The sequence below is a fragment of the Maniola jurtina genome, chromosome 16 (assembly GCF_905333055.1).
Source record: "Maniola jurtina chromosome 16, ilManJurt1.1, whole genome shotgun sequence".
Taxonomy (NCBI): domain Eukaryota; kingdom Metazoa; phylum Arthropoda; class Insecta; order Lepidoptera; family Nymphalidae; genus Maniola; species Maniola jurtina.
In genome coordinates, this window is record NC_060044.1 from 4559763 (window position 1) to 4587710 (window position 27948).

Sequence of the window (27948 nt, forward strand, 5' to 3'; positions counted from 1 at the left end):
CATCCAGAACAATAAAAACAACGGGTCAAATTAAATTTACTTTATTTTTTTTTACAAAATTGACCGAACAGTGCGAGATTTCTAGAACGTTTACACTTGCATTAAGTAGACATAAAAGTTATAATTATTTCACTTACAAGTAAGTCTTATTCACCTGTGTCAATAAAGCAATGCAATTTTAAGGTGTGCGTAAACACACCAGAACCAGTTGTGTATATCATAAAAAAGTTACATGATTTGACGAAATTATCTGTTGACATATCTTAAAAATTGTCACTAAGTAAATTATGATTAATAATAAAGAAAGCATAATTATAAACTAAACTCCGATACATTACACTTAATCAGTATTAGTTGAAGTTACTGATTATATCTCTAATACAAGGTATAATACACAACATATTGGGACAATTGCACTCAGCAGTGGTTGAAGGCGATAGCGCGCAGGGAACGTAAGTACAGAAGACGTATTCACTTGAAACAATGCTTACACGGATGCCAGATTGCGTTGCGACGGTATAAAACAAAAAAACTACACATACTTGTCTGTCATAATATTCAATCAACATACCAAATGCCACGATATTCTTGTTTTAAGTTAAAAGGAAATTGAACCATGATCAAAACTTTTGTCTCTATTTGATAGAACTCATAGAACAATGGCTGCAGAACATTGTTTTACTGTTATACCAAAACGCCCAATAGACAATAGTGATGTAGAATCCATTAGAAATGATTGTATCAACATGACTCAATCTCAAACATTGATTTTCTATACAAACATGAATTGTGGCCTATATGACAGTCTGTTGTTTAGACTTTAGAGATTAAATTAAAAGTATATGAAATATTTTTTAACTAAATGGCGTAACGAACAACCATACATATTGCTTTAAAAAAAAAGTAACCCTTACGTACATCAAAATAATGCACCGTTTCACTGAACACTAAAAAATTAGAAAATATAGATGTATTGATAAATCTTGAACATCGCCCGAGAAATTGGAAGCGCCTAAAATCCTCTATGTAAGTAATACTAAGTATATGATCCACGATAGAATAAATAATTTCTTTATAAGGAAAACTAAATAATATTATACTCTTCGATATATAATTTAATAATCTGTTAATAAACTTTATTTATTGCGCTTATACAAGTTCTGGGGCGATAGTAAATAAATTAGCAGATAAAGGTAGCCTATGTTTTGTACTTTGAAATGAAGACAAAATGCTAGATCTAAGTGGCACTAACACAAAAATACTCAAATCGTTTTTGATGCTAAGGAACACATCTTTAGACAGAAATGTAAAAAATACACAATAAAATCTCTATAACAAGATCTAGTACTTTGCCTTGAATGAGTAAAATAATATAAATCGTCACTTGGAAGAAGAGCTGCTGAATTTCACTCGTTCAATTAAACTAAAAAACCTAACAACCTAGTAATAAAGCAACAACGTTCAAACAGTAAATTAACCAGTACTCAGTTTTCAGGAGTCGGATAAATTCTTTTTTTTTTTTAATTTAAATTTATTCATAAGTAAATTCATATCGGACATCACAGTAACTTCCAACTGAAATATGTTCATTTTTAACTTTCGCGTCTCCTCGAATATACTATAATAATACATATGAATAATGATACGGGTATATGTTGTATACAGTTGTATCCATATAAAAGTATAACTAAAATAAATACCTTATTAAGCAAAATTAACAATACTCTAAAATTAACCTAAATTCAAAAAGAAAATGCGCACTGTCTTCTTTTCAAATTAATCTTTCGAGAAAAACGTCCGTCCAATCGTTTATCTCATTGTCTACGAAGATATTGCATTACAAATGCATTAAAAGGCAGATTTTTATAATATACAGTTTATTGTTTAGTTTCGAGAAATTGTTTGCAGAGAAAACATTCTTGTAAGACACTTTCTTCCATAAATCGCACTCGTGTAAACAGTAATGTCAGCTTCGATGAAATCAACGCTCGTAACGGAAAACAACACCACACTACTCGATCTCTCGTACCCTATTACTCCACTCGACATAAATAACACGGGGATGCATACACGATTCGTCTCGCTAACTTTAAAAAAATTAATATTAAAATAGTATGATTGCCCAGCTACCCATATAGTGAAGTTAGTATTAAATTACTGTACAGTTTATGTCGTTAGTGAACCGCTCACTACAGCTATCTAACCACTTTAGACGTTAATTTATACGCGAAGAAGACACCACCGGACATCTCCTCGCTATCCGACTTACCTATACATAGCCTACTAGTTAATCGTTATATTAATCAGATTTATGCAACAGTTTATACCTCACGGCCGTATTACCGAAGCGGATAAGAGTTATACATTACGAACTAATAACAGCTAGATATATTACACAGTTCGAAAACTATACACCGATAAGTATGCGCGCGGGGGCGGGGGCGGGGGGGTTCACGGGTCGGGCGCTTCGACGTCGAGCGGGTCGCAGGCGTCGTCGGCGAGCTCGTCGTCGGAGCGGCTGTTGTCCGGGAGGCGCTGCCGGCGCGACTGCAGGTACTGGCGGTGCGCGTACTTGTTGAAGCGGCGCTTGGCCATGAACAGCGTGGCGATGGTGCGCGGCGCGAGGCGCACGGCGGCGGCGCGCGACGTGATGCCGCCGCGCCGGCACTCGCCGCACGTGTAGTCCAGCACGTTGAGCCGCGCCACCGTCGCCTTAACGCACTCTGCGCGACCACACCACACGTTACACACACGTACATACACACCGGCGGCTTACTGCAGGAACTCACTACTATCAACTGACTTCTATTACAGAACGTTAGATACAGGTTGTAATCAGAACGCTAGCAAAAATTTACCGTTATTATTATACTACCTTAACACAATCCAATGCCAATAACCATTTGCCGTAGTTTTAGTGATTTAGTATTATTCAAACCCGCATTGTATAGCGTACAAAACTCGGGTCGATACCCCACCGCGTTACAACGCAATGACTTCGAGTGACCTATTTATGGAACGTTCGTCGACTTTTAGCGTCAGTCAAATGTTTTATTTGCAATATAATATAATGAACTTTTAAACAATAGGTACAGGATTTTTTTAATGGGGTCTTATCAGTAATCATCAGTACCTATCACCTATCTTCGTTTTTTGCTAGCGTTCTGGTTACACCATGTATATAACTCGTCTTTAGGAGTTCATAAATTGTTGAAAGTGTACCTACTTGATCACTTTTTGCTTGTGAGTTCTTGTAGGAAGCCGACGAAATATTGTGTCAATGCTGAATCGATGCTCGTATAATATCAATGAAATCATTTCGAATTTCGCAAATTATTCTGGTATGTTGACACTCAGGGCAAATGTTGGCCAATGATGGCAATTGCACGCCTGTAAAATTTCACTAAGACTGAAATCTATAGAGTGCACTTTGACCAGACTTAAGTGTCAGTTAAAACGAGACAGATTTATGTCAGCAAAATAACGCTGTCTCGTTTTAACAGTGTCTTAAGTCTGAGCAAAGTCTACGTTCGCTCTATGGATTTTAGCCTTAGTGGCGTTTCACCCCAGATAGTTTTCTGACCACCAACCAATCAAAAAAGACATTGACCAACGTTAGCACTGAGTATGAACGGACCATTACTATTTTCAGAGGTTTCCAGACCAAAAAAAAACAAAATATTGCCAGATGCCCTCTGAAATTACCAGTCTGGCAAGACTGGCAACTGGACCATTCACAAAAACTGATATTAAATAATTTAGAGAGAGGTCATTTACTCTATTAAAGCTCAAGTCTCATCTTATTATTAAGTTTTTTATCTTAGATAAACAAACAATAAAAAAATTATTTTGTAGAATTCGATATAAGGAACCCTCAGAATTATTATTTTCCTCTACACACCCCTTTAACCTATATGTAAAGGGCAACACGAAATAATATACGAAACTTACATAGATAGATATTGACAGACACATTCAATGTGCGTCTTTCGTCATTTCTATGAGAAACCAATACCTACTGTTCGCGACAGGTCGACATGGCGATTGGGGTGGGGACGTGCTGGTGTGCGGGACGTCCCCCTCTACGACTCACCTCATACCCCGATTGCCATGTCGACTTGTCACGAACTATAACTATATATATTACACGAACCGATTCAGCAATCCTTACCCCAAAGAATATACTCGTAATATCATTATGCATTCCACACATCAGCATTTCTATATGTCTATTAATCCACCATTGAAGACCTAGCCCTACATTAGTACTAATTCGGTTGTAAACAAACAACCATAAGCTAAAAAGACAGTTCTAAAAGTATTGCCATCTTTGTCACTACTCCTTACAGAAAAGGACGGCAAGATTTTTAGTCCGATCAATTTAGGTTATGTATACAACCGAATTACGCACCAATGTCTAAGGATGAAATCTATAGAGCGAACTCTGACTTTGCTTAGACCTAAGACAGAGTTAAAACGAGACAGATGTATATCTCTCACATAAATCTGTCTCGTTTTAACTCAATCTTAAGTCTGAACAAAGTCAAAGTGCGCTCTATAAATCTCGCCCTAAGATGCAACAGACAACTATTGTCTAAACGAGGTAGTGCATACATTTTGAGAACACACTCGCCATATTTGCTTTGTGTCAACTGTCATGTTAAAAGTACGATTGTTCTTAATCTAAGGGTTCAGTTAAACCATACTTTTGACATGAAAGATGAAACAGAGAAAATTTAGCGAGTGTGTTCCCCAAATGTATGCATTATACACGTGTTTACATCATGCTTTGGCCTATAAGTCCTTCTAAACATCTAACACAAGACTAAAGCCTCCTATTATTTCTTTATAGTGTAATAATCTCATACATTCAGACTTGGTAAATGATATTAATGATACATCGAGAGTTAAAAAAGCGATAATAATGGAATGAAGCGTAAAAATGTGAACATCAAAAGATTGACAAACATTCATATACCAAAAATGAATTAATGTAATCATGCGAATGGATGCATAAAACTTGAAGGCATGAAGCATACTCAAGAACACTATTTTCTTTATAAACCCAAGTAAACTCAAAAATAGTGCCCTTTCGTTTGTTAATAGAAACCAAGCAGTATAGTGATAAATACATGGAGGCTAGACGCAATAGGGGTTTATAGGAGGTTATTATTTACTGAGAGCTCACGTAACACGTTTGCGCTATGAAAATACGAATGACGTCATGAGCACGCGTCGCGACTGCATCAAGATGCAAACATTTTGGTCTGACACCAACATTGATAGAATTTGAGCGTAGGAACACAATAATGTCACAGTAAAATGGACTCAAAACTACTATATTTGAAGTAAAAAATTCATTACTACCGATTTAAATTTAACGAGGTTTCCGCTTGAAGCGCGTGCAGTAGTATGAACGAATTTGATCGTTAGAACAAAGCAGTTAAAGTCCAGTTTACTTCAACGCTGAAAAGTTTCGACGCTCGAATTCTAATAACGTTTTCTGACGCAGTGTGTCGTGATACTACAGACGACGATCAATGTCATACATATAAAAGGAAGACACCGTCGCCTAACGTCTTTCATGTCGCAAAGTGCGCGTGCAGTGCGTTCTGATGACGTCACGTGTACAGTATTATATCTTGTCATTTCCTTGGATACATTACGCCTAGCCCTGCGGTGCGGGGAGTGTGGGGGTGCGGGGCGGGACGCGGGGTGGCAGGCGTGGCGGCTACGGCGGTGACGTACCTTGATGCAGTTGCCTATCGCAGAGCTTACAAATGACGAGCTGCATGGTCCCCTTGGGCCCGATGAAGGAGCGCTCACACAGCGGGCAGTAGCGACCGATGCGATACGCCCTACGTACGCACACACACATACGGACCGTACGCGCACAAGCACCGGAACACAGAAACACGCCATTAGTATCAGTCGAGACCTACACCTTGCCGGGCACGGTCCCACCTCTCTGTATACTTTGTTACTTCTCCGTTGGCTCAGTTTTTTTTTTAAAGTATAAATATTTAATAAACTTGTGTAAAATATAAACAATGTACTATACAATAAATTTTTACATAACCCAATTACCATTATAATTTATTAATAGAACAAAAAGAAAATATATGTTTAAAAAGGTGTATCATAGAAAATAAATTATATCATACAGAGGCAGTAATTTACACTTTACATAAATAAATATAATATTTTTATGTGTACAAGTGTATGTATATAAAATATCATACTTGTGAGGAACAGAAAAGAATTTGTACACCAAATTTTAAAACAATAAGAACTGGTAATAATATACAAAATAAATAAAGACAAGTATTGTAAAGTAACATTTGTGTAGAGCCAGAAAACAAGTAACAAAGTGTTCGTAGTTAGTGAACGCTTAGAATGAAGTTTAAGAATAACGCCCGTGTTAGTTGACAAGAATGAAATGAAGTTAGTTTGTATTGACATGGCTGATGAGATGAGGTTTACATCCATAGCCACACGATGGACTTATGACTATATGGAATAACTGAGGCAACATTCGAGTTCTAATATATAAAAACGTTTTGTGAATTAAAATAAAAAGAGCATAGAGCATGTTGCATCAATTAAAGAACGATAATGGAGAAAAATTACCAGTAATCGTAAAATTTAAAACGGACAGTAAAGAAAGTTTGATTTAAATAGACTTATAACCAAATTAAATTACCTATAGTGCATACATTTTGAGAAAGGTCCTCTATGTGTCAACTATCATGGCTGAAGACGATTTTAGTCCTTAATTTAAGGATAAACCGTACTTTTCACATGACAGTTGATACAGAGCAAAAATAGCGAGAACATTCCCAAAATTTATGCATTATAAACAAATATTTGTACTTTGTTAATAACATTATTATGCATTCGCACCTGCTTTACTGACCTACAAAGATTGTTTGCGGAAACGGAATTAATATTAAAAAAGAGTAGAAGCACCTTCAAGTATTCAAAAACTAATTTACTAAAAGATAAAAAAAATATTGAAGAATAACAAACAACCTCCGTAACTTAAGTAATCATAAAAATAACTTACGTATGAAGAGATGTGGAGCATGCAACTTATAGTAAATAATTAAAGCCCAACTCTAATAAATAATGCCTTAAATTTTTTGTATATTTTTTTAGTATTTGAAGCGCTTTGACAACTTGGAGCATTACTTCCAAAAACTAATGTCTAAATCATGATTTAAGCGGGCTCTCTCCGTCACTCGCTTCATACAATCGTAGTTCCAATTTCATTTGAATATTAAGCAACCAAAGTCCATGAAATTTTGCAGAGATATTCTAGAAACTAATATCTATGTCTGTGGTTTTCCAGATTTCTGTTAAAATATTCGGTTTCAAAGTTACACGGTCTTAATAATTTTCATACAAACCTTTGAGGCCCTGTAATTTTAAAACTACATATTTTTAGAAAAATCTAAAACACCACAGACACAGATATTGGTTTCTAGAATATGTATGCAAGATTTCATGGACTTTGGTTGCTTAATATTCGAATGAAATTGGAACTACGATTGTATGAAACGAGTGACGGAGAGAGCCCTGTTAACCGTTAATTTTTTTTCTCAATTATCTCTATATATTAAAATGCTGCATACAAAAAAGGTTCAAAAAATTTAAGCATTTATTTAGTAGAATTAGTCGGCCGGATTTTGTGCTGAATAAGAACGCATGGGGTCTTATAGTATGCGGGGTCAAAATGCTACAATATACCAGAGACAAAGCGGATATCGACAGTGAAGACAGAGCGTTGAGTATAAGCCTCCAAGCAAACAACCGCGACACTAGAGTTCGCGTAGCTCTATTCATTTGTGACCTGCTGGTCGAATACGGAAAACCTGCATCATCATTACAATATCAATTGTTATGACTGGCTGAATTTTTGATACTCTTGCTACAACAATGTATTTCAGCCAAAGAGTGTCGGCCAGTGGTGTCAGACTAGCTGTCAAACTGCGGTGGTAGGTCCTTAGGCTATTCAATTATGGAAAAGCTGCATCAACTATCTTTGCTACAATTGTTGTGATAGGCTGAATTTATATTTTTGCAACAATGCATATGCCAATAATGAAGGAGTGTCAGCCAATCAGATGATTGCGATCGTCACACTGTAGTTGTCAACATACGGCGGATGGCCTAGCACCAATGATTGACCTATACTAATACTGCTAGACCTGCTAATTTCGCCATTTTGACGCTGATAGCAGCACTCGGAGCGTACTCGGGTTAGTTGTGAGACATCCTGTCAACATGAAGATCATTTGACACAAAGTGTAAATTTCAAAGTATCCATTTTCATTCCCCATACGGCACGGCACGGATTCATAAATTTTGGGAAAATACACTCGCTATATTTGCTCTGTCTCCACTGTCACGTCAAAGGAACAGTTTATCCTTAGATTTTAAGGGCTAAAACCGTCCTTTTGACATGACAGTTGACACACAGCAAATATGGTGAGTGCATTCTCAAAATTTGGGCTATACTATAATTTTGTATGGCACATCTCTTCAAACGTCATGTCCATTTCAGAGCAATCACATCTTATTAACTGACACTCATTCACTATTAGCTAAAAAAAAGATTCCGCCGAATTGAGAACCTCCTCCTTCTTTGAAGTCGGTTAAAAAGATAAAAACGTATTGTTTTTGCTAATAATATGTAACGATTTCCCAACATCTTTAGAAGTATTGACGTACTTTGACAGATTTACACCAACTCCAGTGACGCGTTCGTTTAGTTCAAAGCTCATGACTCAGGGCTCAGGGATGGAACAGCTTGTGTTAGTCAACATTGAACACGCATGAGATGACGTGAGAACACAATCGTCTACCAAGACCAGTTAAAATACACATAAAATCATCGAAACTTTGTATAAAAATATTAAGTAGGTACTTTTCATCTGCATCCCTCGCTACACATCCTTCGTGTTTTTATATCGGCTTCACCTTTTGCCGGTGCCCCTCTTGTTTTTACTTGAAAAACAATACCGAGTCACTTTAAGTAACATTGTTACAATGTGTAGAAAATATTATGACAGTCAGATTATAATGATACCTAGTAATAATCTGTTTAGACTTTAGTAGAACTAGAACCGGGAAGTGGTTATATCAGCTGACACTTGAACTAATTTTTATTACAGACAATAATATAATATGCAATTTCTTTCATTTCAAAATCATAGATATCGGTAGATTTAGCATCTGAAAAGTTACGAAAAAGTTAGAAATTTTTGCCTTTGTATTAAAAAGTAATTACAAAACATCGATGCTCTAGAAAAAAATCTGCCGATAACTAAAGAATATAAATTCTGTATAATTTAGATGATGTTAAAAAAGTTTTCTAAAGCCCGCACTGCGAAATTTCATCGCTCGATTTTTTCGCAGAAGGAAATTGTATGTATAATTTCTCAGTGCGGGTTTACCCTAAGCCTGTTTTGTTTTAAAAAAAAAACTATTTTTTTAAACTATTTTGAAGTGATGATGGATCTAAAGGTATTTTTAATGGGGATCAAATATTTGCCTGGTTAAATAGTCGTAATACTTAAGAATAAATAATTTAATATTCTTACTTATATGTCATACACTTCTACAATATTCATAATAACTTGTATTGAGTGGCCAAAAGAACCTTTTTAAAATAAACTTTTTGACAAGTTGTTTTATTTATTCAAATTAAAAAAAAAATAACCTGTTTTGATTGGTTTTAAAGCAAACCTTGCTGTTTTGTATAAACCTCATATTACTGAAGCAATTTTCAATAAAATTATTTTCAATGTTAGTTTGATGAACACTTTTTATTTATGACACTTGTAGACACTCAATCATTGACTTGAATAAACGAATTCTATACAACAACGTAATTATATCGTGTAAATATATAATCAGATTAAATAATCAATATATTTTGTCATGATGGTACTCTAGAAGGCCTTAATTGTTGTATAGAGTTTTTCTATGTCAATTTACAGTACAATTTAATCAATATGAAAAGAATTCACACACTGTCAGTTATAATTGAATCATTCTATTTTATCTTGCTTGTTCAATAATTCTTCTTATTTGGATTCAAAATAAATCCGTAATTTTTTTGGAGCATACTGGTTTTTTTTTTTAATTTATAGACTAGCGCTTGGCTGCAATCAGACCTGCTAGCAAGTGATGATGCAGCCTAAGGTGAAGCGCGCTTGCTTAGAAGACGCCTATTCACTCTTGACTTGAAGGTACCCATATTAAAAGTGGAGGGGAAAACTGATGCCGGAAAAAATTAAAACTGATGCTGTTTATTATTAAATTACAAGTTAATTTAATTTTTTTTTTTTTTTTTTTGCTATGTAAGGGTGTTTGTATTTTTATGTAGTAAATAAAACTTTTTTCATTTATTTAAACATATTATCTACAAGTCAAAAAAATAACGACAACAAAGTAGTGCCTATCTCATACTTATTATATCCAAGAAAAAATCACTAAGAATTAATTTAACAGCCTTTCTACAGCATTCATAATGGTGGCTGGCTTTTCCTGCATGTTCATCAGTGGGAGGGCGGGCGGTGCTTGTCGCTGCATGTTGCACCATATAGATTTGTTTGGTTTAGCGGATTATAGCAAATTAAGCTTTTTGGTTCCTTGTATAGCATTCATATTGTTTCCAATTTTCAACCAGCTTCTGCTTATTATACTAACGCCTTTTTATAAGTTTTTACATTGACACCCTATATTAAAAAAAAGTACAATAAACAACGCAATGATTCAAAAATAACCGACGGTGCACAAAAAAGTGAAAAGGAAATGTTTTACCTCGCGCACGGCGTGCAAAGCGAATGCGAGTAGACTTTGTGCCCACCCGGCCCGCGCCGCGTCTGGTGGTGCCACTCCGCGCCCTCCGAGCTCACACTGCCCATACCCCCCGGGGTCCCGCCGCCCCCTGGGGTACCAGCACCCCCCGGGGTACCGACACCCCCTGGGGTACCAGCACCTCCCGACGTGCTGGGTGTCCCCGGCGTTCCCGAGGGGCCCGCTGCACTGCCGCCCGCCCCGCTAGGGTCTCGCGCGCCGCACGATTTACAGATTGCACATTCGACACAGTGCCACCGGCCTGGAAAGATCGAGTATATATTATTATGCAAAGACACAAGTAAAGGTAAAATTAATATAATGGGTAACAAGGGTAAATTAAAAATTTGTAACACCCCTGACAAGTGAAGGTTACAGTAATAACTAGAAAAGAGCTTTGAAATGGATGAACCGATTTTCTTGGATTATAGCTAAGAAGACCAAGCCACCTTTCAAACAAAAAAACTAAATTAAAATCGGTTCATTAGTTTAGGAACTACGATGCCACAGACAGACACACGCGTTAAACTTAAACACCCCTCTTTTTGCGTCGGGGGTTAAAAAATGACTGTCTCATTTTTGAAAAAAAATTAAACATTCATACGCCTGTGTATGTGGCATGAGAGTGCATAGCGTCACAAACTACACAGACACCTTATACAAACAAAGTTCAGCTCACCATTAGGCACGGCTTGCAAGCCCACGCAGTAGATGTGGAAGCCGCGGTCGCACAGGTCACAGAACAGCATTTTGTCGTCGTCCGCGGGCCGGGAACAGCCGCAGCAGGTTTTGCACTCGGCGCACTGCCACGCGTACTCCCGACACTTCCGGATCGTATCCGGGCTTAGTTCTACGCATGATGGGTGTACTGGAAAGATAAAACGACACTTTTTTAGACACAAAATATGCTACGCTCAGTTAAAACTCTACTGTTTACTAAGCTATTACACTGATCGCGAGCAATTTACTCTTATCCATTGAGGACGTCTGTTCTCCATCTCCGAAGAATTTCATCAGAGTTTCACCAAAATATAGGACCACCTGTAAAATATAACCTTTCAAACAAAAAATATTTCCAAATTGGTCCAGGTGTCTTTGAGTAATCGGGGAACATACATGAAAAAAAGATTCTGATGAATTGAGAACCTCCTCCTTTTTTGAGGTTGGTTAAAAAGACATTGTTTCTTTCTTCTCTCTGAGCAGGTTTTCGCACTTAAACATCCGGCTGTTGTGCGTACGTTGCTTCTCCCCGCCAAAGTTTTCACTCCAGCCATTCAATCTCGCTCCAGAAACCGAGTAGACCACACGAAAGACATATTTGGATTCTCAGTTTAAAAAAAAATACGTAAATGTAGGTTTCGAATTCCCGTGGGAACTTTTTGATTTTCCGGAATAAGGGAAATGTCACTCTCCATTTTTTTAAACTATGTTATCCATGCAAAAATGCACGTCCATCTGTTGCTCCGATGCGGTGAAACTGAAGATCAAACCCACACAACTTGGAATTCATAATATTAATGCAATCTTTTTAGTGTATTTTATGTATTTGTAGTTTTGCCCACATGTTTATGCTTAGTGAGGAAAGCATTAAACTTTGCTCCCAGCCCCTGAGCGCCACTTCAAAGGAGCAGGACAAGTCTTCCACCCTCACGCATCTTTGCGCAACGCCACAAATTAGTAAAACAAAAGAAGTATTGGTAGTAGCAGCAGACAAAATTAGAAGTCCTTTTCAGTGTAGCCTAGGTCTAGTCCCTCTGGGGGTCGGTATTGAGTCTTGACTCACCATGCCAGCCTATACACTGGCCCAACAGTTTGGTCCAATGTGTGACCAAATGTTGCATGTAGGCCTACACGTATACCGGTACTCCACTGGGGTACAGTACGGGCGTTACTCACGCTTGGCGTTGCAGTTGGCGCAGACGAGGAAGCGCTCGTGCGTGTACTTGCGGTTGGCCTCGAGCCGCAGCTTGCACACGCGGCACGTGTCCACCACTTCCTCCTCCTTGAGGCTGGTGGCGGAGTTGGACGCTTCCGTCTGACTGCTGCGCTTCGTTTTTGTTATCTTTTTCCGCTGTAAACAGACCACATATTTATAAAATTTTGGAACTTCTCGAGAGATACTTTTAAATTAACAGATAAATGAAAGGCTGGGGGAAAACTGACACTTTTTAAATTTAAACCACACCTTTTGCATGGAGGAAAACTGACACTTTTTAAATTTAAACCACACATCTCGCTCTTATAGGGATAAGTGCTTCGCTGTCTACTTCTTGTCTTTTTCTTTTTACTGTTACAAATGAATGATACAAATTAATTTAAAAAAAAAGTATGTGCTAGGTGGTCCAACGTTGTCGAATATTTCCAACTTGACAAGCTATATTCAGGGTGGCTGTCACTTGTTCTTTTGTCACTCACTTTGGCATTCCGATGCGTCTCCGTGTCCGAGTTGTCGGTGGAGGAGCATCGCGAGCCCCACTCCGGCTCAGACTCTGAGCTGGATTCCACGGGCGAAGGCGGCGCGGGCGGCGCGGCCAACGCTGTGTTTAGGGGGAAGTACCTGTAACAAACACACCGATTTGGTTTACTTTAGCGTTTAAACTAACGTGAGTGGTTTGGTTAGCAAAAACAATACTGTATCGTTTGGAGATCTTTCGCCATCATTCATCACTGCCAGTGCAGAATAGACAAACGAAAGCTAACCAATCCGCCGCGCCGTCAAGGTTAAACTTGCAGTTCACACACTGTTCGGAGAAAGTAGCAAACACGCATCATACTCCACAGTGTAACAGTGCTTGTACTGACTGGGCATCAGTGTGGGAGGCCCACTAAACGAACACCTTTATGTTATAGGTTGAGATCCCCAACCTCACTTTATGAAGCCTTCGGCGACCTGGGCGCTCTACTCGGCTTCTGGAGCGAGCTTGGACGGCTGGAGTGAAGACTTTGGCGGGGACGGGCAACGCACACACAGCATACGTAAACTTTTAAGTCCGGAAACCAGCCCAGAGGGAAGAAAGACAGAAAGAAAAATCAGCTGGGGGCTACAAGCCGGCCGGGCCTACACGCGCACTGTGGCGATATGTACTCACCGCAGCTCCTCGGGCGTGTAGAGCCGATAGCAGTGCTGGTACTGGCCGGGCAGCAGCGCGTGCGGGTAGAAGCCGGCGGGCGGCTCCACGCGCACTGCGGGCGGCGCAGTGCGCGGCGGCCGGCGGCGCTGCACGGTGAGCGACTGCAGGTCAGCGCAGGCGGGCCGTCGCATCGCGTTCAGCCGCGCGTTCCACTCACTCGCAGATGCGATTGCCGCCGCTGCCATTTCCTGCGACAATCGCAGCATAGGATTTCATTCAGGATTTCAGCGAGAGTTCGACGTAGCTATGACATGGGTTGTTCAATAAAAAGTGAGAATGCGGGTGCAAACCTTCTGGAAGTTAAAAATGTAAATACTGGCTGGCATCGCTGGATTATTTATCTGTTAGATAACAAAAAGAAAAGTAGTCGTTTGATTGCTGTTTCTTGTAGCATGTTGGCGAAAATGGAAAAAATTATGTGCTTGAAAAATTAGGGATACATTAGGGGTAAATTTTTCGCTGTATGCCAAAGTTGCACATTGGTGCGCCGAATTTAGAAGAATATCCTCCAAAGATACTCGTTTTATGACAAGGGACTAAACTTGCCTCACTAATAAGACCCTGAAACGAAATTACAGTCTATGGCTTGGAAATGGCCGTCATCTAAAACTCCTAACAAATTCAAGGTGAATCCTTCCGCCGATAAGGTTAAGGACTTTCATTTCTAGGATAGTCAAAGGGTAGTAATGGTTGAATACCTGGATCATGGAGCTAAGTTTACAGATGTGTTATAAGCAGAACAAATTAAAAAAAATTGTATAACGGAATTCGCGAAAAACAGCCAGGTAAACTCGCACCAGAAAGTGCAGCTTTGGAAGACTTCCCCACTAGGAGGGCAGACGACATTACAAGAGTCGCAGGGAGCCGCTGGATTCAGTCGGCGCAAGACCGTGGCGTGTGGAAGTCCCTACAAGAGACCCATTTCCAGCAATGGACGTCTATTGGTTGATAATGATGATGATGATGAAACTTGCAAAGACTGTCTTGTTTCTTCAAGATAATACCCTGGCTAAAAAGACCGCCACCGCGATGGCTCTAATCAGCGATACTGGCTTTGAAATACTTGAGCATCCTCCATATTTACCAGACCTTGTCTTAGTGATTTCTATTTTCTATCTATTTCCTAGGTTGATGAAGTATATGAAACGCTAATGTACAGGAATTTCAAGTAATTAGATGAAAAGTTATAAATAAACTTAGAAAAAGTATTATGTAATAAATAAACTTAGAAAAAGTATTCCAAGTGTATTTATTACACTAGAAGGTGACTATGTCGAAAAATAAAATGATCAAAGATGAATGAATAAAATAAAAGTTATCTGTAACATACGCATTCTCACGTTTTGAATACCCCAGGCAAGTTCTTGATCAATACTATCAGAGCAATATAGGTATCCCAAATGTATGTTTTTGAAAGGATTTCTTAAAATAAGTGGATCATTTCATAGCAAACGTTGTATGGGGTAAAACATTCTTATGAAATCTAAAAAGGGTGATTTAAAAACATCTTTGTAACTTACTGTACTCTTTCACACATTAGCTCGCTAAGAGATCGCTAGGTAGTGATAAGGCTGCCAAATAGTACGTGCCTATATTTTGTTTTGCTTTTTATTTTTTGTTTTCCTCATAGTGAATTTTATGGTGTTACAATAAAAGTTCATTTTCATTCATTTATTAGCATTTTTTTAATAAAGAATATTAGCCACGCTAATCATGACTAATACTCCCCATTTCCTTTACTATTAAGCGTAAAGCGTGTAGTAGGAGTAGTATACTACAATAGTGCAACGGGTGGGGTTTCAACTGCTGACCTTTCGGAATTTAGTCCGCTCCTCAACCATTGAGCTATCAAGGTTCTTTTTATTTCAGTTTCATTCATTCATTATCATTACACTTACTTGTCTGAGTTTTTCCGGATCGACCTTCGGTAGTTCAGGTTTTTGTTCTTTCGTTTCTACTTTATCAGTTGTCTTCACTTCAGGTTTGACTTCTTCCACCACCTCTTCAGGTTCCGCGAGTTGCCTCTCCCGCTGGTGGCTCCGGTACTCTTCGTATTTATGCGGATAGTCTGAGAGCATTATATCTAGGACTTCGCTCGCGTCTACTGCAGTTATACCTGGACATAAAAAAACGTATAATCTATTTTTCTTTAGCTGACTCAAAAGATAAATAAGTCGTATACCCCAGTTATACCTAAGAATGGTGCATATATCTACCCTATAATTTCTATAACTAACAATGTAGGTAAAACAAATTCTAAAAAGTCTAAAGCGCCGAGCAAACCGCGTTGTTTACGAAAATCTCTGAGTATTCTGAAAGCTTACCTTTTAAGGTAGCTAAGAAAATATTGAGATATCGTTTCATTGAATTTAAGCTAAATATGTCACACATTATTACAAGTTTTTATTATTATTACAAAAGTAGAAACTGCTGTGGTAGATTTTTAGGGGTGAGATTAGAAATATTGTATATATTTTAGGGGTGAGGTTAGAAATATTGTATATTAAAAATCTAAATACATAAATAAACGTACCAAGATCACAGAGTGCTTCAGTGACCAACCCTTTGCTCAGCACATAGTCTCTCTCCTCTGCAGATACGGTTCGCCTCTTCAGTTCAGGATATCGTCTTTTAAAGCTTTTCACCCCTAGAAACATTGCCACTTGCTCCTGTATCATCATCACCTGAAAAAACATATACTGGTGCTATATCGGTTATAGTCTCTCAACTAAAGCTAGTCATCAGCTAGTAATATATGAAGTCTTAACAAATCCAATATGGCAAAAATTTTAATATGTTCAGAAGAAAGATAATGTGAGACGACTATTTTAATTTTTAATTTTAATTGCCCTGATGGCTAATAATAAATAATTCAAAATTTTAAATTAAAATAAAATACCTGTTTCTCTCCATCAGCTCTTTCAGGTGGCGGCCATGTATACTCCTTGACATCGGCCGCCGTCCATACTTTGTTACTGCAAAGAAATTGACAAAATTAATGTATTTGATACACAGATGCAATGTGGCCTGATTATCTGAGGGCACGTCGGTATCCCTGCCACGTCAAGCAAAGGCACAGCTGTAACATCTTTTTCTCGAATCTATGTAGGACATTTTCAACCTCCCTACAACTTCGTTGTAAATAAAGCTCGAAGTCTAAATTTTCAGTGCCGGTTTTTATTAGAAATACTTTTACTACCTTCACGGTTCTACAACAGCAAGAAATCGTGAATGATGGCACCCTTTTGTGGTCGACATCCAATCTACTTGCATGAAACATTTCCAATACAAACTTCAAAGATGTGGAATTCCCTTCCAATATGTGTTTCCTGCAATGTATAACCTAAATGCCTTCAAGGCAAGAGTGAATAGGCATCTTCTATGCAAGTGCGCCCCAACTTAAACCTCATTACTTTTTAGGGTTTCGTACCTCAAAAGCAAAAACGTAACCCTTATAGGCTCACTTTGTTGTCTGTGTGTCTGTCGTGTCTGCCAAGAAAAGCTATAGGGCACTTCCTTTGACCTAGAATCATGTTTGGCATCAAACAAACAGATCTTTATCTATTTTTATGCATAATAGTTTTCGATTTATTGTGCAAAATATTGATAACAATATCCGAGTACGGAACCCTCGGTGCGCGAGTCACTCGCACTTGGCCGTTTTTTTTACTAAGCATGATTGTTGTCAAGCACAATGCTATCTTGCAATAAAGAAAAATACAAGGTTTTTATTATAGTATTAATTTTACTTGGGAAATGTTAATTAATAACTTCTTACCTATCAAACAAATCTGCAAACTTAGATTTTCTCATTTTATTACTATCATTGGTAGAACTTTTTACAGAACTCTGAGAATCTTCATCCAATAAGTGTGAGGGCCTAGAAAAAATAAGAAGTCTTTAGGCTGGTCTGGGAACTATTGTTACAACATAAGTATAAAATATTATCATGATCAGGGTCTCCTGATCCCTTGACTATAGCCCAAATCCCTCGAGAAGGGATTTGGGCCATAGTCTGCCAAGCTGGCCCATTACAGATTGGTAGACTTCACAGACCTTTGAGGACATTATAGAGAACTCTCAGGTGTGCAGGTTTCCTCACGATGTTTTCCTTCACCGTTAAAGCGAGTGGTATTTCATCATCATCATCATCATCATCAGCCTGTGGACGTCCACTGCTGGACATAGGCCTTCCATATAGAGCGCCACCACACCTGGCCCGGTCCCGGAGTGGTATTTAATTGCTTAAAACGCACATAATTTTGAAAAATTAGAGGTGCGTGCCCGGGATCGAATTCCCGACCTCCTGAAAAGAAGGCTGACATCCTAACCACTAGGCTATCACCGCTTATGCATTGTATAAAGTATAGTAAGCTGCATACTTGGCAGGTGTAGCATTATCATCCATCATGCAGGTTTCTTCTTCAAACAGTTGCACTGTGGTGGTCGCGGGGCCACAAACCCTCCCATATATACCCATGGTTTCCTGGAAATAAATACAGTTATTTAATTAATATATACGAGAAACGACAGGGAATACATTGTGAAAAAAAGCCAAAGAAAGGAATATATGGAGAACCCTGGAGGAGGCCTATGCCAAGGGGCAAACTGAATAGAAAAGAGAAAAAAGTAAAGCAAATAACAATACCAGTGTCAAAACTATTTGTTTATATCAATATGTTATTTCAGCAAAGGTTGCCTGGTAGAGATTGCTTCAAGCAATAAGGCCGCCTTTGCACACAATTGTTTTTTCTGTTTTCTTCTTTCCGTGTTGTGATCCTTTACATGTGTTTTTGTGTGCAATAAAGTGTTCTATCTATCTATCTATATTATATTGAATATCAATGTATGGTATGTAATTCAGTAAATACAGGCTTATATTATTATTTAATTAAAACCCTACTTTAAAAGAAAATCTTCTTTTAAGGTCAAATTACATAAAATCAACATAGAATTACTAGGCTCTAAGATCTGAGATTTTGTCTCTGTCATTGTATGGGTTTATGTAAGAGAGAGCCCTATAGGTGTTGACTTTTTTTGGTAGATAATTGGACATAGTATATCATGAGTGCTCTCCAGGGTCGCCCCAAGCTGAATAGGATACAGTTATTCCAATCAACATTTACGAGCGGGACATACTCAAGACTCAAATGAAATCCACAATGTTTGAATGACACAAATATACATTTGGTATAATAGAGATATTTCAAGAGAAACTTTCAAATTAAATATATTTTTACTTTAATTGTTTTCAAGCATAGTGGAGAGATAAATAGATATCTGGCTTTGTTTTATATCTAGATCAACACAAAATAGATTATTTAGTTTAATATTGTTTGTATGGAGAAGCGAGTAAGAAGTGCGGCCATAAGCCTAACTTTTGTGATAGTTTTTTTTCCATTATGAATTCTAATTTCCCGGAAATATTCTAAAGTACCAGGCTGTCAATAAATTGCTTACCTTCATATACATAGCGCCCCGACCGCCGCCGCGGCCGCGCCCCCGTCCCCGCGCGCCGCGCCCGCCACGCCCACGCCCGCCGCGGCTGCCACGCCCCCCTCGACTGCCACGCCCCCGCATCTCACTCACTATTACGGGTGACTTTAAAAACGGATCCTCCATTTTCGGAAGCGGTGTTTGCTCCACCATAACCTTCAAGTCTTGAACAGCGAACATTTTTAAATCGATAGGCGAAGACCGTCTTCTACTTGATAACGGTGTCGAGCAAACGGACGGCATTTTATCTAACGCCTCCGTCATTCGTGGCAGTTTGATGCGGGAGCTGGTGGGGTCTATCTCCTCCTCTGATTTTTGTTCAATGAAAATCTTGTTGGAAGTCTCCTCGACGGGCTCGGGAGGCGGGGACGGGTTGGGTTCCGTCTCGATACGCCGCCCCCTGCCGCGGCCTCGGCCTCGCGGTTTCGACAGTATTATTGGTCGTTCCCTGCAAAAAATGTATAATCGGACATTAAATCATGGTAATAAGAACACAAACTAAATTATTAAAAAAAAAAATACAAGTACCTTGATAATCGAAGCGATCGCTGCGGTCTCTCCTCCAGTGCCGGAACTGGCAATGTTACGACTGGTTTCGCACCTTCTGACAAAGGAATTTTTCGGGGACGACCTCGCTTTTTCGGCTGGGGTGTCATTTCTACTAATTTAGGAACATCATCCTGGACAACATCATTAGGTTTCAAATTATCAACTTGCAAAGGGTCCTGTGCTATTTCTTCAGATCCAATACTAAAATCGCGAGATTCAGAGTTGTCGTTAAAAATAATTTGAACCTCAGGTGCAGATTTTTCAATGATCAAACCTTCAGTTATTATTTCTGGGCTATCTGTTGATGTAGTCGATTTCAAATCTGGACTTGAACTTTGGCTATTTTCCGTATGGTTTAGATCATTAAAAGGCATAGCTTGCAACTGTTTTGCCTGTAGATTAGATAAAATATTATGTAACTTGGAGCTCCCATTCTTTGCACAATTTTCGTTATTCATAATAGAATGGTGTTTTACGCCTTGTTTTGTTTCGGAAGATTTTGTGGGTGGTGAGTTTTGAGCAGCTCTGGCAACTATTGGTGTGATAGTAAGAGATTTGTTAGACAGAATTTGTCCAAGTTTTAATCTTTTGGTTTCAAGAACTGACAGCTCAGATTCTGGCTTGCTTTTTGGAGGGCTTGATTCAGTAGTGGAAGGTCTTTTATTAACAATATTTCGCCTTAATGATTCAGATTTTTCTGAAGACTGTAAAATTCTAGAACTTCGTAACCTTTTGCCCATTGGCATTGGAGTGTCAATATGAGGCTTTTTTCTACTATTCAATACAGTTTTCTTTTGTAGGACGTCATTCTCCAATTTTTGTGCTTTTTCACTAGAAACAGACTGTTCAGACTTTTTGGGTTCCTCTGTTATAATCTTAGCTGATGCACCTTGCTCTGTTTTGTTAATTTTTAGAATTATTCTTGGCGAATCTTGATCTGGATTGTGTTGTGAAACTTTGTCAGATACATTAATTTCTAATGGTTTTGTCACATTTTCATCTGCTTCTTTACATAGTTCTTGCATCGAGCGCACTTTTAATGACCCTATATTACAGCTGATGTCATTAGTTTGACTACTTTCAGCTACATCATGTTTAATGTCTGGACTATTTTTTTCTTTTAGTAAATCAGTTTTAATATTTACGTTTTTGGGAGATTTTGTGGCTTCATTTGTATGAATAGATGTAGACTTATGAATATTTGTTTGATTTGCTACATCTTCTTCTGAAGACTTTTCTTTCCGAGTTTCTAATAATTTCTTTAGTAACATACAGTTTTGCCTTGTGGACAAGTTTTTACTTCTTGTAGGTTTTTCAGGTGGTGTTTTTGATGGTTCACTTGAGACAGTATCTATTTGCGAATTCGCTTTTGCATTACATGAATCTTTTCTAATTTCTTCATTTCCGGTTGTTCTTTTCGAATGTTTCAGTGATGATTTAGATGGAAAATCTGTCATAGTGGCTTTTGTTTCATATGTAACTTGTTCTGTATCAGTACACTCTGGTACTGTTTCTTTAATTACCAGTAATTTCTCTTCTTTACTAACAGCCAACTTTTCTTCTTTAGTATTTAATTGAGATATACAATTTTGTTTTTCCTCTAATTGTTCTATATTTTCAGGGTGTTTGGATTCGCTTACTTCTAGCTGGTTTATTTTTCCTAAACTTATTTTACAATTTACATCTGATGCATTTTTCTTCTCAGAAATATCTGTGCTTGAAGGCTTCACTATGGGTTTTATATTAATTTTAGAGACAACAGGAATGCATTCAACACTGATGTTATTACAATGCTCATGTTCGGACTTTTTATCAATGATGTATTGGTTATCATTAACATAGGACTCAACAGTTTTCCTATTAATTTTCATTACTAAAGGAGGATTTTTTGATGAAGTTTCTTCAACATCATCAGAAGTATCTTTTTGTTTTATTTCTTCTGGTTTGATTACAGGTTTTATATTCAGTTTTGTTACTGTAGGGATACTCATAGGAGAACTTTTTAAGAGCTCTTTTTTGGGAGATTTTGGAGCTGTGCATTCTTCAGGTTTTACTAACGGTTTAATATTTAATTTGGTAATAACTGGAATATTTTCTTCTTTCTTAATACTTGGTCCTGATTCTAGTGTGTCATTTGGTTTGCATATGGGTTTAATATTTATTTTCGTAACAAACGGTATGTAAGTATTATCGTCACTTGAATTACCAGTTTCAGAGGATTGGTTCTCATTATCTTTTAAAGTATCTTCATCTAGCGGCTTAACAATAGGCTTAATATTAAGCTTAGTAATAACAGGTATACTATTTCCATCTATATCAGCTTTTAAATCATCACAGTCTTTTTCTTCAGAAGAATTTGTTTCAGGGCTTTTTAGGGGCTTTATATTTAATTTCGTAATCTTAGGTACATCATCTTTACTATAATCTACTTCACTATCCTTAGACTTTACTATGGGTTTAATATTTAATTTTGAAACTACAGGAACTTTATCATCTATGCCCTCAGATAGATCAGTGCTGTCTGAAGGTTTTGTTAAGGGCTTAATATTTAATTTTGTAACAACAGGAATATTATCAGAATTTTCATAAGGTACTGATTTTTTACTTTTACTTGTAGTTTCATGTTCAGACTTACTAACCGTTTTGGTGGATTTACTAGTCACAGAATCTAAAGCTTTTGGAGCTGTGTGTATTAAATTTCTTATTACAGCATTGGTACTTGATGTTTCAGTAGATATTTTTAATTTTGGTATTTCTTGTGAATGAACATGTTCAACAACAATATCTTCAAGCATATGTTCTGGAGGTTTTATGGGTTTTATGGTTAGCTTTGGACTAAGAGGTTGACTTTCACATTTTGTTACTGTTTTTATAGTCAATTTAGGTATCTTATCTGCCTGTATATTTTCTGATTGACTAATAAAAACTTTTAATTTCGATGGAGATAGTTGCTCTTCATATTCACAATTTTGAATTGCTTTTATTGTTAGCTTAGGTATATTTTTCTCAGTATAAAATTGACCCTCTGATTCAGTTCCTGGTTTACCTAATTTGATTGTCACTTTAGGAACTACATCTGATGGTCCCTGATCTGAGGCAGAAGCTTGATCTGATGTACTAGTACTTTCATCATTTTCAGAATATTCTGATTCTGATATTTCACTGCTACTAGATTTTCTATGACTCTCATTTATTTTTTCTGGTTGTTTGGTAATTGGTTTGATATTTAATTTAGTAACATGAGGTATTTGCTCTTTAGCATTCTCCTCAGCCTGAAGCTCTTTTTCTGGTGGAGGCTTAATAGGTTTTATTGTTAATTTTGGTACAGGAGATTTTATTTCATCAGAGTGTTTACTACTTAATTTGATTGTTAGTTTAGGGACCTGTTTTAGCGATTCAGATTCCTCTACAATAATATTACTACAACTACTGTCACTATTTTCTCTTTCCGTATTTAACGTTGTATCAACAGATTCCAGTTTATTTGCTGCAGATAGATTAATTTTGAGTGGAGGCAATTTTTTTTGGGTCTCTACCTCTTCTTTCTCTGGGGAATCTATTTTGGGAGGAATTGTGCATACTTCAATAGCTTGAGATCTGTTGGCAAGGTTCTCTTGTATGGGTTCTGCAATGTTCTGCTCTGCTGGGCCTGGCAAATCATTAGATAACAATCTTTCAGAAATTGAATCTTGAATGGGTACTATTGGGCTATCTTGTACATGTGATGTGGCATCACTTTGAGGGACATTCAATATTGCTTCTGTTGTATGCTCAGTAACACGCTCTTCAGAAGGCTTTGCAGCAGCTGTCTCAGTTGATGTTGATTGACACTGTTCACGTTTTATGGGCTTAGGTGGTGCCTCAATCCTTTTCTCAGGTTGTATATGGCTTGTTTGAGGCACAATTTTTTTTCTTATAAGTTTGATTCTTTTAGTTGGGCTGCTTGATGTTTCTGCTTTACAGATACTAACTGCACTAATGTTTCTTATCTCTTCTGGCTTAGCATTACCATGCACAGAAGGTACAGCGTCTGAAGAGCTAGATACGTCTTTGACAAGACTTTCCCTAGCTTGTTCAGACTTGAAGACGTTATTACTTGAATCTACTGTTGAGGAAACAGTAGAGTCCGGTCGATTAGGTGCTGGTCGCACGAGTGGGCGGCGCAAGGGTGATCTCGTCACATTCTCCACAATAGGTATTCTACTTCTTTCACTTACACTACTGTCACTTGATGTTGATTCTGCACTTTCTACAGTAACATTGTCCCGATTATCACTAGACGTAACAAATTTTAGTGTCCGTTCATATGTGGCACTTTCAGTCTGTAACACACTTTGCTCAGTTTGTATAACACTGCTGGAAGGAATATTTGCTAGAGGGCTATCGCTCGGATCTTCCGAACATGATACTGTACTTTTTTCTGTATCCAATGATACTCTTAAGTCATTGTTATCAAGTACAGGCACACTTTGTTGTGGCAATTCAACACTACTCACTTTCACTTCTGCCGAAGCTTCACTTTGAGATGACTGTACTTCAGGTAAAACTTCACTTTTAGAAGCCTCCACATCCATACAGGCTTCCATTTTAAATGTCTGCACGGAATCAGTCACTTCACTGTGGGATGTCTGCACTGGAGTGAATGCTTCACTTTGAGATGTTTGCTCTTTTACACAAGCTTCACTTTTAGATGTCTGTGCTTCTGCACTTTGTTCACTCTGAGATGCGTCACTTTGAGATGTCTGCTCTTTTACACAAGCTTCACTTTTAGATGTCTGTGCTTCTGCACTTTGTTCACTTTGAGATGTCTGCTCTTTGACACAAGCTTCACTTTTAGATGTCTGTGCTTCTGCATTTTGTTCACTGTATAAAGTTTCTACTTCTGCACTTATTTCACTATGTAATATCTGTGCTGGTAGGCATTCTTCATTTTGGGATGTCTGCTCTGCAGCATAAACTTTACTTTCAGATATCTGTGCTTCTGCACTAACTTCACTATGTGGTGATGCTTGCACTGTTGTACATAATTCACTTTGAGGTGTCTGCTCTGTTACACAAGTTTCACTTTCAGATATTGGCACTGCAGCGCTTACTTCGCAGTGTGAAGTCTGCACTTCTTCACTTGTTTCACTGTGTGAGGTGTGAGTTCCATCACTTGTTTCACTTTGAGGTGTCTGATCTGTTACACAAGTTTCACTTTCAGATATCGGCACTGCAGCACTTACTTCGCAGTGTGAAGTCTGCACTTCTTCACTTGTTTCACTGTGTGAGGTGTGTGTTCCATCACTTGTTTCACTTTGAGGTGTCTGATCTGTTACACAAGTTTCACTTTCAAATATCGGCACTGCAGCACTTACTTCGCAGTGTGAAGTCTGCACTTCTTCACTTGTTTCACTGTGTGAGGTGTGTGTTCCATCACTTGTTTCACTTTGAGGTGTCTGCTCAGTTACACAAGTTTCACTTTCAGATATCGGCACTGCAGCGCTTACTTCGCAGTGTGAAGTCTGCACTTTTTCACTTGTTTCACTGTGTGAGGTGTGTGTTCCTTCACTTGTTACACTGTGGGAGTTCTCAACTTCTGCACTGTCCTGACTGTGTAACATTGGTGCTGTTGTGCATACTTCTGATGTCATGCTTTCTGATGTCTGCACAGTTGTACATACATCATTTTGAGTTGTCTGTTCAGCCAAACTGGCTTTACTTTTTAATGTCTTCACTTCACTTACTTCACAGTCCGAAGTCTGCACTTCTGCACTTACTTCACTGTGCAATTCCTGTGCTGTTATGCTTCCTTCACCGTGAGATGTCGGAACTTCCTCACTTGGTTCGCTATTGTGTGACGTCTGCACATCTGCACTCTGCAATGTCTGTGTATTTGTGCAGAATTCACTTTGTGATGTCTGTATTGTCATACAAAAATCACTTTGTGAAGTCTGAGCTTTAATAATCACTTCACTCTTAGATGTTGATTCTTCTGTATTTTCTTCGCTGTGTGATGTCTGTGCTGGTATACATGCTTCACTTTTAGATATCTGTACTGTTTCACTTACTTCACTGTGTGTTGTCTGTGCTTTTGCACAGGCTTCGGACCCTATTGTAGCACATTCACTTTGAGATATTTGCTCCGTTAAACATGTTTCACTTTCAGATGATTGTACTGTTGTGCATACTTTACTTTTTGATTGTGAATCTGCACTTTCTGATGTCAGTACTTCAGCACTTCTTTCACAGTGAGATGTTAGTACTGACGTGCACAATTCACTTTGAGATACTGGTCCGCCTACACATGTTTGACTATCTGGAATTTGCACTGCACAAACCTCACTTTGTGGTATCTGCTGTGTCACATACACTTCACTTGGTGGCATCTGCTCCGTTGCACTTATTTCACTTTGAGATACCGGAATGTCACTCGGAGGTGTCTGTGAGTCCACCAAAACATCACTTTGCGATATATTCAAGTCAACGGTAACATTGATACAAGGGGTGTTAGAATCTGTCAAAACATCACCTGGAGTTGTTTGTAGATGTATCATATCACTTTGCAAGGCCTGTGCACTGAGTGAACTTGAGTTTACACTTTGATTTTCTTCACTTTTGGCACTTGTGGCAGAGACTAAATTTGGAGATGGTGCAGTAGTGTCATCGGGTTTAACATCGTTTGTTTTGTCACAGCGATCTCCGCCACCAGCGAACCTGCTGTCGGTGTTGTTCTCCGCGGCCAGCGGGAGTCGCTTGGGCGCCCCGGGCCCGTCCACGATCTCGTCGATCATGTCCAGGATCGCTTCCGTGCTCGTGTTGACGTCGTGAGAGGACGGCGACGGGACGCTGTCACCGTCGAAGTTGTCCTCGGACATGGCGGGGGTTTGGCAACACGTTCTCGGTTCCGATGGATCTTGATGAAAACTACCAGTTGCATTGACGTCCTCGATCCGCCCGACGTCCTTTTCCCGCGCCGATACGCGGCGGGAAGCGATCGTCGCGGCGCCCGCATCGTCTTCCGAACTCTCCATTATCTACTCTTTAGCGACACTGTCATATCTGAAATACAAAACGCTCGCTGGATGATATTTACGTTTCGAACGGGTAACCTGTCGACGTGCGAGCTTGACAAACCACAGGCACCATTCTAATTCACCATAACGCTAAGAAAACTTGTTCACGGATCCATGGTGCAAATTATTGTACCTGCACATGTACTTTATTCTCATATTCACGACGTTTACGTGTCGCTGGAATACGCACAGGGTCTCGAAAACTATTCATTTAACAGCGTAAACCGGCAAACAAAAAGCTTGTATACGCCATTTTTAAAACCAAAGACATGGCAGGTTTAGATGTACATGAGCCAATAAAAAATATTTTATAGGGACAATTCGGCCATTGTCGTGTTGGTAAACTGCAAGATGCCCATAGATCGCTCACTTGAGCTTTTAGCTTGTAAAAGAGTAATAAATATGCCTTTCGACATGTGGGAAAACGAGTAGGAATATAAAATATTTGAGCGTAGCTCAATTTATTTTAAATGGCAACAATTACAATTTTAACTCATTCATAATGTCAATACTTGTCAAATAATATTATCTCTGTGTTAGTAATGTAGTCGATACACATTCCAACCGGATCCAACCGTGATCCAGCTGGGCGATTGCTAAAAAGCTGCTTGAATAGTTCTAGAGTCTGCTAGTAAAAGCTGAGATCAGAAATAGCAGCAAAAAGAGAACAATATTCGGCAAATTGGCATATTTTTAATGACCAATCTCCTACACTGCCAAAGTTCATTGTGCTGTCTGGTACAACAAAAAGCCACCAAGATAGAAAAGAAGAAGCTATTATTGGAAACAGTAAATAAATCTAAATCTTAACTATTGTAAGTGCGGAAATTAGCTGATCAACGTGACTTTTA

General features: G+C 38.4%; 1 protein-coding gene across 7 annotated transcripts; it reads right to left on the minus strand.

The window, feature by feature from the left end:
* Positions 1-25: 25 nt before the first annotated feature.
* On the minus strand, positions 26-27527 carry LOC123873078 (mucin-16). 7 transcript variants are annotated; one of them, XM_045917763.1, is made up of 15 exons: positions 27231-27527; positions 20022-27083; positions 19458-19941; positions 18380-18483; positions 17776-17877; positions 16897-16972; positions 16531-16681; positions 15896-16113; positions 13956-14185; positions 13282-13423; positions 12763-12937; positions 11546-11734; positions 10831-11128; positions 5749-5858; positions 26-2723 (listed from the first exon to the last, which is right to left on the minus strand). In XM_045917763.1, the coding sequence occupies exons 2-15, from the start codon at positions 27053-27055 to the stop codon at positions 2452-2454; spliced, it is 9585 nt and encodes a 3194-aa protein (XP_045773719.1). In that variant the 5' UTR covers positions 27056-27083; positions 27231-27527; the 3' UTR covers positions 26-2451. The 7 variants fall into 7 exon arrangements, with proteins under 7 accessions (XP_045773719.1, XP_045773721.1, XP_045773720.1 ...); XM_045917765.1 differs by having other exon boundaries at positions 20022-24687; positions 24832-27527; XM_045917764.1 differs by having other exon boundaries at positions 20022-24015; positions 24052-27527.
* Between the last annotated feature and the right edge of the window lie 421 nt (positions 27528-27948).

Bases quoted from the DNA above. Each gene is read 5' to 3' on its own strand.
- LOC123873078 (XM_045917763.1), bottom strand. From the start codon at position 27,055: ATGGAGAGTTCGGAAGACGATGCGGGCGCCGCGACGATCGCTTCCCGC. The intron at 19,942-20,021 runs GTACTTGTATTT...CATTTTTTGCAG, and splicing joins CGATCGCTTCGATTATCAAG to GGAACGACCAATAATACTGT. The intron at 16,682-16,896 runs GTATTTTATTTT...ATGTTTTTTCAG, and splicing joins GAGCTGATGGAGAGAAACAG to GTGATGATGATACAGGAGCA.